This window comes from Emys orbicularis, chromosome 15 (genome assembly GCF_028017835.1).
Source record: "Emys orbicularis isolate rEmyOrb1 chromosome 15, rEmyOrb1.hap1, whole genome shotgun sequence".
NCBI classification, from domain to species: Eukaryota; Metazoa; Chordata; order Testudines; family Emydidae; genus Emys; species Emys orbicularis.
In genome coordinates, this window is record NC_088697.1 from 12,941,972 (window position 1) to 12,957,665 (window position 15,694).

Here is a 15,694-nt window from a genome sequence, read left to right on the forward strand (position 1 = left end):
CTTAGAAACCTCCAGTGGCCGGGATCCCACGACCTCCCTTGGACACCGAGTCCAGACTGAACTCCCCTGGGAGCTAGCAAGTGGGTCCTGAGCTCTCCCCTCACTCTCCCTGGCTGCAGGTTAAGTCCATTGCTGCTTCTCCTGCCTAGATGGGGAACAATTTGTCACCGGGGACAGGAAGGATACCAAGGGGGTGCAGGGGATTGTGTGTGGGGGGGTGGGAGATGGACTGGAGAGTATAAAATACTAAGGGTGGGATGGAGAGCAATAGGATGGCAGCTCCCCCACCCCAGGCTTAACAGAAGGACATGACTCCCCCACCACCCCCGAGCTGTCGCCACTCACCCTGGTATTACCGTGTCCTATTGATTCTCATCATTCCACCAAGTTTCTGTGATGTCTATTATATCAATATCTTCCTTTAATACCAGGCACTCAAATTCACCCGGCTTAGTGTTTAGACGTCTAGCATTTGTATTTAAGCACTTATAAAAATGTCCCTTATTAGCTGTCTGTTATTCCGTGATGTAATTGAATGAGACTCTTTTTCATTTCACTGTTTCTCATCAGATCCTACCTGTACATTATCATCTTCCATCCTCTCCTCCTTACTAGGACATAGAGAATCCCTGGTAATAGTTCCTCTCCTAACGGATGGCTCTGTCCGAACCCTGTGCTCCTCAGCACCTGTCGTCTTCCCCCCAGCTCTGAGGCTGGGTCTACACTGCGCACCTTCCCATGGCGCGGCTGTGCCACTCTAACCTGCTGTTGTAAGGTGTGCTGTGTGGCCGCTCTTTATCGCTGGGAGAGAGCTCCCCCGGCAACAAAACCAAACCACCTCCAACGAGGGGCAGTAGCTTCGTCACCGGGAGTGCGGCTCCAGCCAATGAAGCGCTGTCCACACCGGCGCTTTTCATGTCTCAAATTTTGGCATTCGGGGGTGTTTTTTCTCACCCCAAGTGACAACATTTTTAGCGACAAAAGTGCCAGTGTAGACAAAGCCTAAGTTTAAAAACTCCTCTGCAACCTATTTAATTTGACATGCCAGCAATCTGGTTCTGGTTTGGGTTGAGTGGAGTCCTTCCTTCCTGTATAGAACCCCAAACCAATCAAGATTCGCTCTTTTGCAAACGGATCTGCTCTGGGAAATAGTTTGGGGGCAGGTCTCTGGCCTGTGTGACAGGGGAAGTCAGACTGGATGAGCCCAATGGTCCCTTCTGGCCTTGGAATCTATTATAATAACATCCGGAGCAGAGACACATTCACGTGTGAAATGCAGATCCTAGCAGATCTCGGTTTGGACAAAGCAGCTCCGCCCCCAGACCAGGCATCCTTTGTGACATCACACCCCGGCTCACTGTGTGGGGGAGAGCCTCTGGCGCAGGGAATCGCTCCAGGAGTAGGTACGAGAATTAACCCCTTGGCTAGTCGAGCTGGGACCTCCCCCTCCACTCCCCCAACCAAGCAGCTCTGAGGAGGGGTTGCAAAGTTTATTCCCCTTCCCTGAGACTGGGAGAGAAAGAAGGAAACAGGGAAATGGCAGAGGAGGGGGGGAGGATATCAGGGCTGGGGGGCTCTGGAGCTGGAAAAGTCAAGGGGGAAAATTGGCACAGGAATGGGTAATAATGTAGCTCCCCCTCCCCCCTTCCCCCGTGGCAGCTCCTTCCCTGCTACGCTCTGCCCTTTATCAGATGTCCACTAATTCAAAACATCCTACCCCGATATTGATCTGGCAGAGGAAATGTTCCTGTTTCTCTCTGATGACACCTCCAACTTTTCATTCACTGCCTGGATTTACTGGGCCAGATCCCAGCTGGTGTCAATGGGCTGTAGCCCCATTGGAGTCAATGGGGCCAAATCCCCCATTGACTGACTAACTAGAGACATAAAGAGTAACAAAAACATTCTACAAATACCTTGGAAGCAAGAGGAAGACCAAGGACAGGGTAGGCCTGTTACTCAATCAGGGGAGTGGGGGGAGAAACAATAACAGAAAAGGTGCAAATGGCAGAGGTGCTTAATGACTTCTTTGTTTCGGTTTTCACCAAGAAGGTTGGTGGTGATTGGACGTCTAACATAGTGAATGCCAGTGAAAATGAGGTAGGATCAGAGGCTAAAATAGGGAAAGAACAAGTTAAAAATGACTTAGACAAGTTAAATGTCTTCAAGTCACCAGGGCCTAATGAAATTTGTCCTAGAATACTCAAGGAGTGGACTGAGGAGATATCTGAGCCATTAGCAATTATCTCTGAAAAGTCATGGAAGACGGGAGACATTCCAGAAGACCGGAAAACGGCAAATATCGTGCCAATCTATAAAAAGGGAAATAAGGACAACCCGGGGAATTACAGACCAGTCAGCTTAACTTCTGTACCTGCAAAGATAATGGAGCATGGATTTGTCAAGAACAAATCATGTCAAACCAATCTGATAGCTTTCTTTGACAGGGTAACAAACCGTGTGGGTAGGGGGAAGCAGTAGACATGGTATATCTTGATTTTAGTAAAGCTTTTGATACTGTCTCACATGACTTTCTCATAAACAAACTGGGAAATGCAACCTAGATGGAGCTATTAGAAAATGGGTTCATAACTGGCTGGAAAACCGTTCCCAGAGAGCAGTTATCAGTGGTTCACAGTCATGCTGGAAAGGCATAATGAGTGGGGTCCCTCAAGGGATCAGTTCTGGGTCCAGTTCTGTTCAATATCTTCATCAATGATTTAGATAATGGTATAGAGAGTACACTTATAAACTTTGCAGATGATACCCAGCTGGGAGGGGTTGCAAGTGCTTTGGAGGATAGGATTAAAATTCAAAATGATCTGGACAAACTGGAGAAATGGTCTGACGTAAATAGGATGAAATTCAATAAGGACAAATGCAAAGTACTCTACTTAGGAAGGAACAATCAGTTGTGCACATACAAAATGGGAAATGACTGCCTAGGAAGGAGTACTGTGAAAGGGATCTGGGGGTCATAGTGGATCACAAGCTAAATATGAGTCAGCAGTAGGGTGACCAGACCTCTCAATAAAATCAGGACTGTCCCAATATTTAGTTGTTTGTCCCACGTCCCAACTGATGTTTTGTCGGGACGCCATTTGTCCTGATATTTTGCACTCCGGGTTTTTTTTTTTTTTTTTTTGCTTTGCCAGCGGGGGCCCCCCCACCCCATGTGTCCTGATATTTAGTGCCTGTCATCTGGTCACCCTAAGTAGGGAGGAGAAGCAGTTTGGGAGCCAGGAGAGTAGAAATAAATAGTTAATGACAAATGCTGCCGGCTTTGTCTTGTGTGGTGAAGGGTTGAAAAGGGGTCTCTTTATTATCACACTAAACTTTAAAATAGCTGTGTATGATGAAAGGGCAGGTGTGACGGGTTGGATCACAGAACCCCCCTTGGGAGCTGCCACCCGATGTGCAAAGACTATCCCTGCTCCTGTTTTCCCTGCCAGCTCAGGACTCCAGCCCCCTGTCTTGCTGAGCCAGACACTCCCGTCTGCTCCAACACAGACCCAGGGTCTGAATTGCTTGACCCAAAGCTGCAGGTTTACCTGAAAACAGCTCACAGAAGTGTGCTTGTCTTTTGCACTCAGATGCCCAACTCCCAATAGGGTCTAAACCCAAATAAATCTGTTTTACCCTGTATAAAGCTTATACAGGGTAAACTCATAAATTGTTCGCCCTCTATAACACTGATAGAGAGAGATGCATAGTTGTTTGCTCCCCCAGGTATTAATACATACTTTGAGTTAATTCATACAGAAAGTAGGACCTAAGTGGTTCCAAGTAGTAACAGACAGAACAAAGTAAGTCACCAAGCAAAATAAAATAAAATGCGCAAATCTATGTCTAATCAAACTGAATACAGATAATCTCACTCTCAGAGATGCTTCAGTAAGTTTTTTTCCCCTCAGACTGGACACCTTCCAGGCCTGGGCACAATTCTTTCCTCGGTACAGCTCTTGTTCCAGCTTAGGTGGTACCCACTTGCCAGCACACACATATACAGGAAGACTCACAGGTAAACACAGCCATCTGCAGACAATGGTCCTGGTTAATGGGAGTCATCAAGATTTCAAACCACACTTCGCATAATTACAATAGGCCCTCAGAGTTATATTTTATATTTCTAGTTTTAAATATAAGAGTGGTACATTTAAACAAATAGGATGATCACACTCAGTAGATTATAAGCTTTGTAATGACACCTTACAAGAGACCTTTTGCATGAAGCATATTCCAGTTACATTATATTTACTTATTATCATGTTTTTATAAAACCATATAAACTGCACAACGTCACAGCAGGTCTATAAAGGTAAGAGGTCACTCTAGGGGCTCGAAGTCCCAGATTCTGGTGCTATTGCCTGCTTCTACCAGCTGATCTCAACCCAGCAAATCCCTCCGATGGTAGCAGTAGTGAGCTCTTGTTCTTCTTTTCTGGACTAGCCACCAGAAAAAGGACACGATACGTGTGGCCAAGGAAATAGAGACGCAGTGTTGCCTGTTAATATGGCTCTTGTGGGGGAGCACGTCAGGTTACTTTGGACTAGGTAGGAGCCACGTCTCCAAACCTGCCCATCCCGAGGCTCCAGAGACCTCTCTCCAGATCCCAGAGCTTCCTCAGAGTCTTAAAGAGCCAGATAGAATCTGGCCTCTCTCCCCCGACCTCAGCAGTCCAGAAAAAGTGACTTGTAGACATGTTCTGTGTCCTCTCCTGCCACACTCACCTGTTGGTGACTAATGCAGTCACAGAGTCCAGGCTCGGTGTCATGCATTCCTCTGGGCTGGGACAAGCAGGAGGACGTGAGCTGCAATGGATCCTCCTGTGCATGGGCTGAGTGGGCAACCTCTCTCCTGCCATCTCTGGTTTCCAGCCCACACGCACTAAGGAGGAAGTGATGGACTTACCCCAAAGGTGGGGGTGGGAAAAAGCAGAACAGCCTTGCTCTTTCTGTCTGTTTTGCTCATTGAGGTGTTGGAGTGAACACTCCCCTTCACTCTATTCTCAGACAAACACGGGTATTAACTGTTTGCTACTGATGGGTCTAGAAAGCATTTGTGGAGTGTAAGATGCCATTTCTGGGGGATTGTTCCCAAGATCCAGTACTTTGTGTTCAAACATCTCCCAGTTCCCTTGGTGAAAATAAGACCAAGGTTTCCTGGCAATATACAGAAAGAAAATAGCTTTTTACCCCAGGTTGGGCTTGAACCCACAATCTCTGACTTAGGAAGCCAATGTTTTATCCATTAGGCCACTAGGGCCCTGAAGTGCAACACCAGGAGGTATGGAAATTCCCTCTCATAATTGCACATTCCTCACCTTAACTTGGAAGCCAAATACCCCCTTTATGCACCTTACAGAAATGTCTGCATCCCCTGGCAGAGAGGCAACTGGGCAGGTCGCTCACAGAGCTGAGCACCACCTTTCTGCCAGCCATCTTTAGAGAAGAACCCCATCCTAGAGTCACCCCTTCCTCCGTCAGCACCTCCACGTCTGTGGCTCTGAGTGGCACTAGGGTGATTAGGGGCGAATCTGGGGCTGGAAGGGGGGTAAGGTCAGTCTAAGGAGTAACCAGCTGCCTCCTGCCTCATAGGTTAGACTCTGGAAGGCCCAGTGTAAGAAGAAGGAGGCCCGGTGCTGGCCGAAGAGGGTTTGATTAATCAAGCTCTGTGTTATGGGCCCAGCACGCTTCCACTGTGTCACTCTGCTGGCTTTTCGTAAGCACCAAGCGGCCCTGGCTCCAGACTAGTGCCTTGCGAGCTCTGACACTGGCAGGAAGCGGTGCAGGGTGCTGGGCAGCGGCCCTGGCAAACCAGCTGCTGGTTGGTGTCTCTGTGGTATCCTGGGTCAGTGAGTTCAGCTGTTAATGGAAAGGAGGGGGGTTTCTGCTCCCCCAGGGATGCCGCCCACTGGGCCTTCAAGCGAGGGGGCGGCTGGCACAGCGCCAAGAGTCTAACCTGTGAGGCAGGAGGCGGCTGACGCCCGCAGCCTGCTGGGGAGCTCCCAGAAGTTATTAAGGGACAGAGACTCCTCAATGCCCTTAGTAACAAGGGTTTGGGGTTCACCGAGGCCAGTAAGGGGGTCACTATGTCTGCCCTATAACCCTGGGTGTCAGGTCGCTGTGCAGCTTTGATCTAGAGCTCGGATCCCAACAACCGACCAGCAGCCCACAGCCTCCCTCTGGGTCTGCTCCACCTGGTTACTCCTTACAGGCTGACCTTACCCCCCCCCCCCTTCCAGCCCCGGATTCGCCCCCAATCATCCTACTGCCACTCAGAGCCACAGACGTGGAGGTGCTGACGGAGGGAGGGGTGACTCTAGGATGGGGTTCTTCTCTAAAGATGGCTGGCAGAAAGGTGGTGCTCAGCTCTGTCAGCGACCTGCCCAGTTGCCTCGCTGTCAGGGGATGCAGACGTTTCTGTAAGGCGCATAAAGGGGGTATTTGAATGGATCTGTCTGGAGACAAAGCAGACCCTGAGAATGAGCAATGGTGTGAAAAGAAGAGCTTCAAATGTGTGTTAGATGTCTGTTAAGTCGGTCTGGCAAATTTAAAGAAAATACCAATGCCCTTAGCATAATGCAGACATTGGCTATTTCTGATCCAGGAAGACGGTGGGACCAGGTCTCATCAACGGGGAGGTGGCCACCCCAGCATGCACAAGGCTGAGCCAGCCAGTGTGGTGTGCGCTGCAGCCTGCCCCTACTCACTTTTGCTTCATCTGTATGACATCTCCTGTATGTCATCTGTATGACAGGTCTATGGGGCTGGGGCTGTCCTCCCTCCATCCCCTCCCCTGCCCCTAATATCCCCTGCCCCAGGCTGTCAATGGGGCTGGGTCTCTCCCTGCAGCCCCGCCCCCGGCTCGGGGCTCACAGACACTCCCCGCTCGGCTGCTGCTGGCCCCGGAGGGAGCCGGGAGATGGAATTTCACGGAAGGTTCTAACAATGGCCGCTGGTGCGGAGCCGCGTGCGCTGGGGCTGTGACGTGCGCACTCTCCGCAGGCAACTCAAGAGCAGAACACAAGGTGTCACGTGTCCATGGACGGGGTTATGCAGATGAGGAGTGGCTGGCGGCAGCAGGGAGAGCAGCGAGATGAACTGAAGGAGCCGGGCAGGGAGAATTCTCTGTGTGTGGACAGAATTCGGGGGGGGGGGGGGAGGAGGGGAGTCCGTGCTATGAGTGCCGGCACCGGAGTCACTTCAGGGCAGTGATTGCCACTGAGCTACGTAGTTACCAAAGGCGTTTGACTAGGGCGTGGTGCCTGGCTGGGAGCAGCTCGTTGTGATATTGAAGTTTGTGGGAGTGAGAGGGCAGTGAGGTGTTGCTGTGTGAAAAGTGTTGTCTTTCGGCTGGCATCATATGCAGTGTCTGTGCCGGTTAGTTTAGTCTAGTTTCTGTTTGGCAACTTTGTATTAAGTGGGTTTTTGGGTGCAGCTGTCAGGGGTTCACAATAAGAGGGAGGTGAAGTAGATGGAGAAGGTGATGTGGGAGGGGTGGGACAGAGGTATCTTTATCTGACACTGGCTGCCATGCTGTCTCCCCAGCTCCCAGACCATCCCCCTGGATGGCCCCCTCTGATGCCTGGGCCTGCCCATAGCTGGAATCATCCAATGCCCACGTTACCAAATCCTACCCCTTTCCTCCTTCCTCCTCCCCCCCCATTCCCACTCTCTTTTCCTCCAGTACCTATTCCCCACTTCAACCTCCTCAGCCCCCCACAGGGGAGATCCCCCCTCCTTGCTTCAAGCACCCCATTTGGAGGCTTCACTTGTGTCCCCCACATTCAGTGCTGGTTTCCCCACTGTCCCCCTCGTCCAGCACTGAGTCCCCGGAGCGCGGCTCCCAATGCCAAACAGGGGGTGAGGGGGAGCTTGCCCGGCTCTTGTACTCTGGGAACACTGGCACCTGCTGCTCTCCCAGGTGTACCAACACTGTACTACCCTGGCAGGCTGCTGTGACAACGGGGCCCCACCAGTCCTTCCTGGGGAACGGGGGACATGTGGGCTGAGGCCATCCCCTGCTTGGCAGAGCCAAATCTGAAGCCCCTGGGAGGGTGATGGGGGGGGGGCTATGTCTTTGTCCCTCTTCCATGGAGAAACTGAGGCATGGAACAGGGAGAGGTGAGTGGCCCAAACCCAGGAGTCCTGGTTCCTAGCCCTGGAGTATACACAATGTAACTCTTTGCTATTACATTGTAACAGAATATAGATAAGTGAAAACAGTGCAAACAACATTCCACTAGTTTTCAGGATGTTTAAACACCCAATACACTTCTACATTTAACAATCGCTTTGATCTATACTAATACACACATCAATTGGCCTGAATACACTGTGACGTAAGCTGCTCTGCTAGCGTCACACCTTGTACAAACATTACTGCAACAGTGTGTAGAGCAGTGTGACCCCCCGGAGGTCTGTGAGCTTGTTTCAGGGGGTCAGCAGGGCCCCACGGCTGAAGCCCAGAGCCCCCGCCTCCCACGGGGCAGAAGCCCAGAGCCCCAGTGCTCCCCACTCCACAGGGCAGAAACCCCGAACCTCCACGACCCAGCAGCTGTAGCCCAGAGACCCGAGCTGCCCCCCTACCCCAGCTGGTCCTTGGAGTTTTTATAGCATATTGGGGCGGGGGGAGGGGGGACTCAGAAAGAAAAAGGTTGAGATTCCTGCTGTAGGTTGTGAACATGGGTGTTAGTCTGTCACAAGAGCCTCTTTCACAACTACCTTGGGAAACAAATACATGGGCCTTTTGCCCACTTCTTTGTTAGTTACTGTGGAATTCTCTCCCCGGATCATCAGAGACAATATTGACCTAAAACAATCGAGCAGCAGTGCGATTGTGTGCAGTCACTTCAGTTAGTTGCACAAGTTGGGGTGTGGTCTAGTTCACCATTTCAGACTGGAGATTTAAAAACAGTCGGTAGCATGTCCAATAGCTTGGAGTAGTCTCTCCTGTTGACTGAACTGCACTTGAAGTTTCTCCATGTCATCATGGAGGGAGCAGAGAAAAAGCAAAAATAAAATAAATGACTCTCAGTAAATAGTCATTTTCTCTAAGGCCCCAGTAAATCTGAGCTACAGTCTGGCAAATAAAATGAATATCTGATTATGTGACCAAATGTCCCTCAAGAGGAAAAACCCACGTCACACAAGATACATCCAGTTTCATAGAACTAGAAATTCCAGAGCAGGTTAAATATGATGACTCAGAATCAGGACGAGAGATTCTCCCATTGCATTCTCCTCTGAGCCGTTCAGACCTCCTTCACTCATTAGTTTTGAATCATATTATTTACTAAAGTTCTAGCATCGTCGTACTGGAAAAAAACAAACCAACCAGCCAACCTTCCCATCTGCAAACAACCCCATCTCAGTAGGAAAAGTCCTGCAATAGGCTTTGCCAACAGTTGGAAACTGGGATTTAAACTCCAAATGATCTCACTGTATTTGAGATCCATTCAAATTCCCCATCCAGGTCTGTGACACTTTCATCTCAGGCCCTAAATTACTGTTTTAGGAGCAAAGAAAACAAATTGTGATCCACAAACAGATGGCTGAGAACCCTGAATCATAGGACACATTCAGTGGTGGAACTGTAGAAAGTGGAGATCCAAACCCCCAAATAAATCCATTTTACTGTGTATAAAGCTTATACGGAGTAAATTCATAAACTGTTCGCCCTCTATAACAGTGATAGAGAGAGATGCACAGCTGTTTGCCCCCCCAGGTATTAATCACTTATTCTGGTTTATTAATAAACAAAAGTGACTTATTAAGTATAAAAAAGTAGGATTTAAGTGGTTTCAAGTAATAACAGACAGAATAAAGTAAGTCACCAAGCAAAATAAAGCAAAAACACGCAAGTCTAAGCCTAATACATTAAGAAACTGATTACAGGTAATATCTCACCCTCAGAGATGTTCCAATAAGCTTTATTCCCACCACCAAGGTATGGGGGCAGCACGCAGGGAAATTGAGGCACACGCAGTATTCATGCAAAACAGTCAAACTCACATAGGCTCAACAGTAAGACTCACATACAACATAACAAGGGAAAATCCGCACTTCCTCACACCCTCTATCCCTGCTCCTTCTCGGTTCTATTTACATTGAGAAAAATGGTACAAAACCCAACTGCTATTCAGCAGAACCCAGTGCAACGTGGGAACAACTGGGAATGAGGCAATCGGTCCCTAATGGGGGAATCTGGTGACTAACAATCACTTTGCAGTGGGAGGAAAAGTATAAACATGATGCTCCACATTTGGTTAGACTAGGAAAAGTGATGGAGGTTGGGTCCAGTGGTGAGGAAATTTCCTACGTTACCCTGGCTGCTATATGGGCTATTTTCTTTATTGAAAAAATAGTTATATTTTTATATCAGGATCACTAACTCAATCTCGCTAACTCCATGGAAAACCCTAATGGAGTCAAAGGCCAGATAGATTTAACCTCTATGTACAGGTCTGTCGCATCTTACGCACATTTAACATGCGCGATTTCAGCTTTAAGCGATCGGCAAAAACAAAAACAACAAAAAAGAGAAAAATAACAATTTTAATACTGTACTTGTAGTGCGGGCGATTCCATCCGCCATGGAACTCAATGTAATTTTGACTATACGCGGTTTTCGCTTTACGCGCTAACCGCGGAAAGGAACCCCCGCGTAAGATGAGACAGACCTGTACCTAGTAAAGGTCACTCTTGGTTCCCCCACCCGGGGCTGATGGACATTCCAGTTGGAGGGACGCACACTCCCACGACACAGACAAAGGAGTCGATGAACAACACTGTGGGCTTCACTCCAAGGAAGGGTGAGCTGCAAACGGGAAAAGCAGACAACTCACCGGAAGGAGCTGAGACGCCACAAATGCTGCCTTAAAGTTCACTACTTGGGAATTAGGAAAAGGAAAAAACAATCTTTTCTGAGCCCTAGGCAAAATTTTCATGGTGTTTATCTCCCTTGCAGCTTCTCTGGTGATAAATAAGAGAAGAGCTCCAAGTGAAGGTTTTCCCGCACTCACAGCATTCATAGGGTTTCTCTCCTCTGTGGATCCTCTGATGTGCAATAAGGGTTGAGCTCCGAGTGAAGGTTTTCCGGCACTCACAGCATTCATAGGGTTTCTCCCCTGTGTGACTCCTTTGATGGCGAATAAGGTGTGATTGCTCAGTGAAGGTTTTCCCGCACTCACAGCATTTATACGGTTTCTCCCCCGTGTGACTCCTCTGATGGCGAATAAGGTGTGATCGCTCAGTGAAGATTTTCCCGCACTCACAGCATTCATAGGGTTTCTCTCCTCTGTGGATCCTCTGATGTGCAATAAAGGTGGAGCGCCGTGTGAAGGTTTTCCCGCACTCACAGCATTCATAGGGTTTCTCCCCTGTGTGACTCCTCTGATGGCGAATAAGGTGTGATCGCTCAGTGAAGGTTTTCCCGCACTCACAGCATTCATAGGGTTTCTCTCCTCTGTGGATCCACTGATGTGCAATAAGGGTTGAGCTCCGAGTGAAGGTTTTCCCGCACTCACAGCATTTGTAGGGTTTCTCCCCTGTGTGGATTCTCTGATGGAGAATAAGGCTTGATCGCTCAGTGAAGGTTTTCCCGCACTCACAGCATTCATAGGGTTTCTCCCCTGTGTGACTCCTCTGATGGCGAATAAGGTTTGAGCTCTGAGTGAAGGTTTTCCCGCACTCACAGCATTCATAGGGTTTCTCCCCTGTGTGACTCCTCTGATGTGCAATAAGGGTTGAGCTCCGAGTGAAGGTTTTCCCGCACTCACAGCATTTATAGGGCTTCTCTCCTGTGTGGATCCACAGATGTCTAATAAAGTGTGAGCGCCTCCTGCACTTTTTCCCACAGTCAAAGCCCGTGTTATTTCTCTCTCCCATAAGGATTCTCTGCTGGCCCGTGGTTTCCTTGAGGCCTTTGTGAGTTCCCCGATAATTAACAGATATTCCAACTTCCGGTGCTGGCTGGTTTCCCTGCCATTTCTCTGGCCCGTGCTGCCCCTGAGAGCCTTTTGCCTGCTCACAACTCCCGGACGCACTCTCTGTGCATCTTTGCAATAATGCCTCCTGTGGGTCCACTTGCTCATCTTCCTGCTGAGGATTCTGCTCCATGGTCTCTCTCATCATCCCCTCACCTGATGGGACAGAGAAAGAAAAACCTCAGAAACCAGAAGGAAAAAGGAGGGAACAAACCAAGAGAATAACTGGAGATGGAGAAAAACCAGGGACTGAATTTCCCCAAACTCTTCCCCGAAGAGGCGAGAGGAGGGGATCAATTCTGCATCCAGTTCCCATCCAAACACTCCCCAGGGAGAAGGGAGTTTGGGGAAGGAACTACTGCCAGGAGTTAGGATGGGTAGGAAGCCATGAACAGTATCTGCCCTGAGGGACCATCCTGAACCCAGAGACCTCACAAGGTCTTTGTTGGGAATCCCAGCTATTTCCTTCAAGCACTGAGTAGGTTTAATGATCTCTCTTTCCTCTGAGCCCTGGAGTTCTGGGGCCCACGGCTCTTCCCCTCATTCCAGCTGGGAGATGACATCGGGTTTGGAAACTGGAAACCCGGCTCTGGGGAAAGAAGACCAGTGAGATCAGGTAATACGCAAAAGAAGAAGTTACTCAACTTGTGCATCAACGATGGTTGAGATGTGTCTCCCTATGGGTGCTCCACTGTAGGTGCTAGCACAGGGGTGGGCAAACTATGGCCTGTGGGACACATCTGGCCCCCGAGGCTCCCACTGGCCCCTCCCCCACTGTCCCTCCTCCCCCGGAGCCTCAGCGAGCTGCGTGGGCAGCACTCTGGGGGAGGCGGGGCTGCACGCTCCTTCGGGGGAGTGTGGAGCCAGACACGCTGCTTTGAGCAGCATGGTAAGGGGGCCGGGGGGTTGTCTAAGGGGCAGAGGGTGGTTGGATGGGGCGGAGGTTCGGGGAGTGCGGTCAAGAGACAGGGGGGTTGGATAGATGTGGTAGTCCCGGGGGTTGGGCGGGATGTGTGGATAGGGGTCTTGGCAGTCAGGGGACACGGAGCAGGGGGGTTGGGGGTCTCAGGAGGGGGCGGTTAGGGAACAAGGGGGCTTAGATAGGGGGATGGAGTCCCAGGGGGGTGGTTGGGGCGGGGTGTCTTGGGGGGGCAGTCAGGGGACAAGGAGCAAGGGGTGTTGGATGGGTCGGGGATTCTGAGGGGGGCAGTTAGGGGGCAGGAAGTGGGAGGGGGTCAGATAGAGGATGGGGCCAGGCTGTTTGGGGAGGCACAGCCTTCCCTACCCGGCCCTGCATATAATTTTACAACCCCGATGTGGCCCTCGGGACAAAAAGTTTGCCCACCCCTGTGCTAGCACATTAAAAACAGTTGTGTAGACCAGAGGCTTTCCACACTACTGTACCCCTTCCAGGAGTCTGATTTGTCTTCCCTATCTCCAAGTCATACCTCATTTAAAAACTACTTGCTTATAAAATCAGACATAAAAATACAAAAGTGTCGTGGTACACTATGAATTGCTGACTTGCTCATTTGTACCATATAATTATACAATAAATAACTGGAATATAAATATTGTACTTACATTTCAGTTTAGTATATAGATCAGTATAAACAACTCATTGAATGAAATTTTGCTTTGTACTGACTTGGCCAGTGATTTTTCCGTAGCAACTCTGGAAGTCCTCTGCGTACCTGTGACGGGTTGGAACTCACCACCATGGCACCTCCTGTTGGCACGTCTGGGAATTAGCTCTATCCACCACAGAGCGCCCTCTGCTTGTGGTGTCCCGTCCGTCGTCTGCCCGACTGGTATCCGGACCCATGTTGCTCCCCGTTCGGCAGCGTCCCCTTCAGGACACTGCCCTCCGGCAGTGCCCCCTAGTCCACACTCACCCCCTTCCGGGTGAGGGGGTTGTTAACAGCAGTCTTCCTGCTGCAGTGGCCAACCACAACTCAAAGTCTAGCCCCTCTCGGCGGGGGTATGTTGCAGTCTGATATGGCCGCTCTCCCAGGGCCAAGTGCAGCACAAGGGAGAAGAGGGGGACCCAGGCCTGCCCACTGCTCTGGGTCCCGACCCAGGGACCCTCTAGTGGCAGCCACTCCATCCTCCTCCTCTCCCCTCGTCTGTCCGTCCTCCCTGGGTCACTTCCCCTCTGACCCCTTGCACCCTGTAGGCCCGCAGTCTGACATGTACTGGGCTGGAGCTCTCCTCTGCTCCCCCGAGCCTGCCCAGCACTGCGCTGTCCGAGGTGCTGGTCTCCTTCACTCAGGAGACAGACCCTCCCCCTTGAAGGTCTGGGAGAGACTGCCTGCTTCTCTCCTAGGCAGCCTTTATATAGGGCCTAGCCTGGCCCTGATTGGCTTCTCACAGGCCCCTCCTGATTGGCTGCCCACCCGTTCTGGCCAGCTGTAGACCAATCTCACCTGGAGGTGGGGCAGCCGCCCTACCACAGTACCCCAGGGGTACACATACCTCTGGTGTAGAGACTGAGCTCCAGGCCAATCTGCAACATATACGCAGTTATATACAGCCCGCCAAGGCCAGTCTGCGGACCCAGGCTGGGAGGGTCTCTCCCAGAGGCAGCGCAGACATTCCAATATGTGCTACTTCCTAGGCAGTGCTTTTCGGAAGGGCGATCCCCACAGCTCCACCATGCTGAGACAGGCCATTCTGGAGGCAGCGTCCCTGTGTGTCATGATGGCACCTCAGCGAGTCCCAGTGATTTCAGACTCCTCAGAAACACCGTCTCTTCTGGGGTGCTGCAGCCAGTCGGTATTTGCAGCAACACAAGAGGCTTTTCAGAACCAGGCTGCATTGCTTAGGCAACGGGAACACAGGATTTACAGATCCCTCGGTCAGTGTGGGAAAGCAAAACTGAACTCTACGTTCATTTTGGCAGTTGCATCTGCCCGGCTTTTTCAAAGCCTCCTTGATTTCATCTCTCTCGCTCGCTATTGCCTTGTCTCAGTCTTTTTGCCCTGAAAAGCAGCAAACTTAAGCCCTAGTTCCTGTGTCCCAAAGTGCAGTGAAGTTGTGTTCTCATGTTCTGCTTCCCTTGGACCCAGTCATTACACATTAACCTCCAGTCTTTGAGACTTCCATTGTCCAGTGTGCTGCATTCATATGGGGACAGTCCTTGATCGTGTTTCCATGTAAACGGAGGCAGGCCTATGTTACTTCAACAGGAATTACATCCCCAACCCACAAGAGGAATTCACTCCTTCACGCCCAGTGACAAACAAAGCAAATTGAGAGGGAAGCTGACCCATGCATATTTTTCATTAAAAAAACTACTAAATAAAGCCCCCATTCTCCAGAGGGAGACAAGGTCAAAGGGAAGGGCTACAATAAGGAATCATAAAATCACAGAAACACAGGGGTAAAAGGACCTCAGGATGTCAGCTAGTCCATCCTCCAGCCCTGAGGCAGGACCAAGTAGACACAGACCATCTGTCTAACCACTTCTTAAAAACCTCCAGCGACCAGCATTCCACAACCTCTCTTGGTAATGTATTCCTGTACTTAGCTATACTCACAGCGGGAAAGTTTTTCCTAATATCCAACCTAAACATCCCATGCTGCAGAACAAGCCAGTTACTACTTCTCCCCACCCTAACCCTAAGCAGGAGAGGATAAGGGAAGATCAGATTCCAAGACAATGACCACAGTCAGTGGTGTCAGACAGCTGACAGGTCGAGGAGG

The 15,694-nt window shown here is 50.2% G+C and overlaps 1 protein-coding gene and 1 pseudogene across 1 annotated transcript in view; one reads left to right on the plus strand and one right to left on the minus strand.

Annotated features, from left to right (window-relative positions):
* LOC135889203 (uncharacterized) overlaps positions 1-15,694 on the plus strand; it is a 407,029-nt pseudogene that overhangs the window by 191,071 nt on the left and 200,264 nt on the right.
* LOC135889377 (zinc finger protein 420-like) overlaps positions 10,926-15,694 on the minus strand; it is a 157,129-nt gene continuing 152,360 nt past the window's right edge. The window contains exon 2 of the mRNA XM_065417245.1: positions 10,926-11,811. Coding sequence (XP_065273317.1) covers positions 10,935-11,811 — 877 coding nt within the window. The 3' untranslated portion in view covers positions 10,926-10,934. The remainder of the gene's footprint in view (positions 11,812-15,694) is intronic.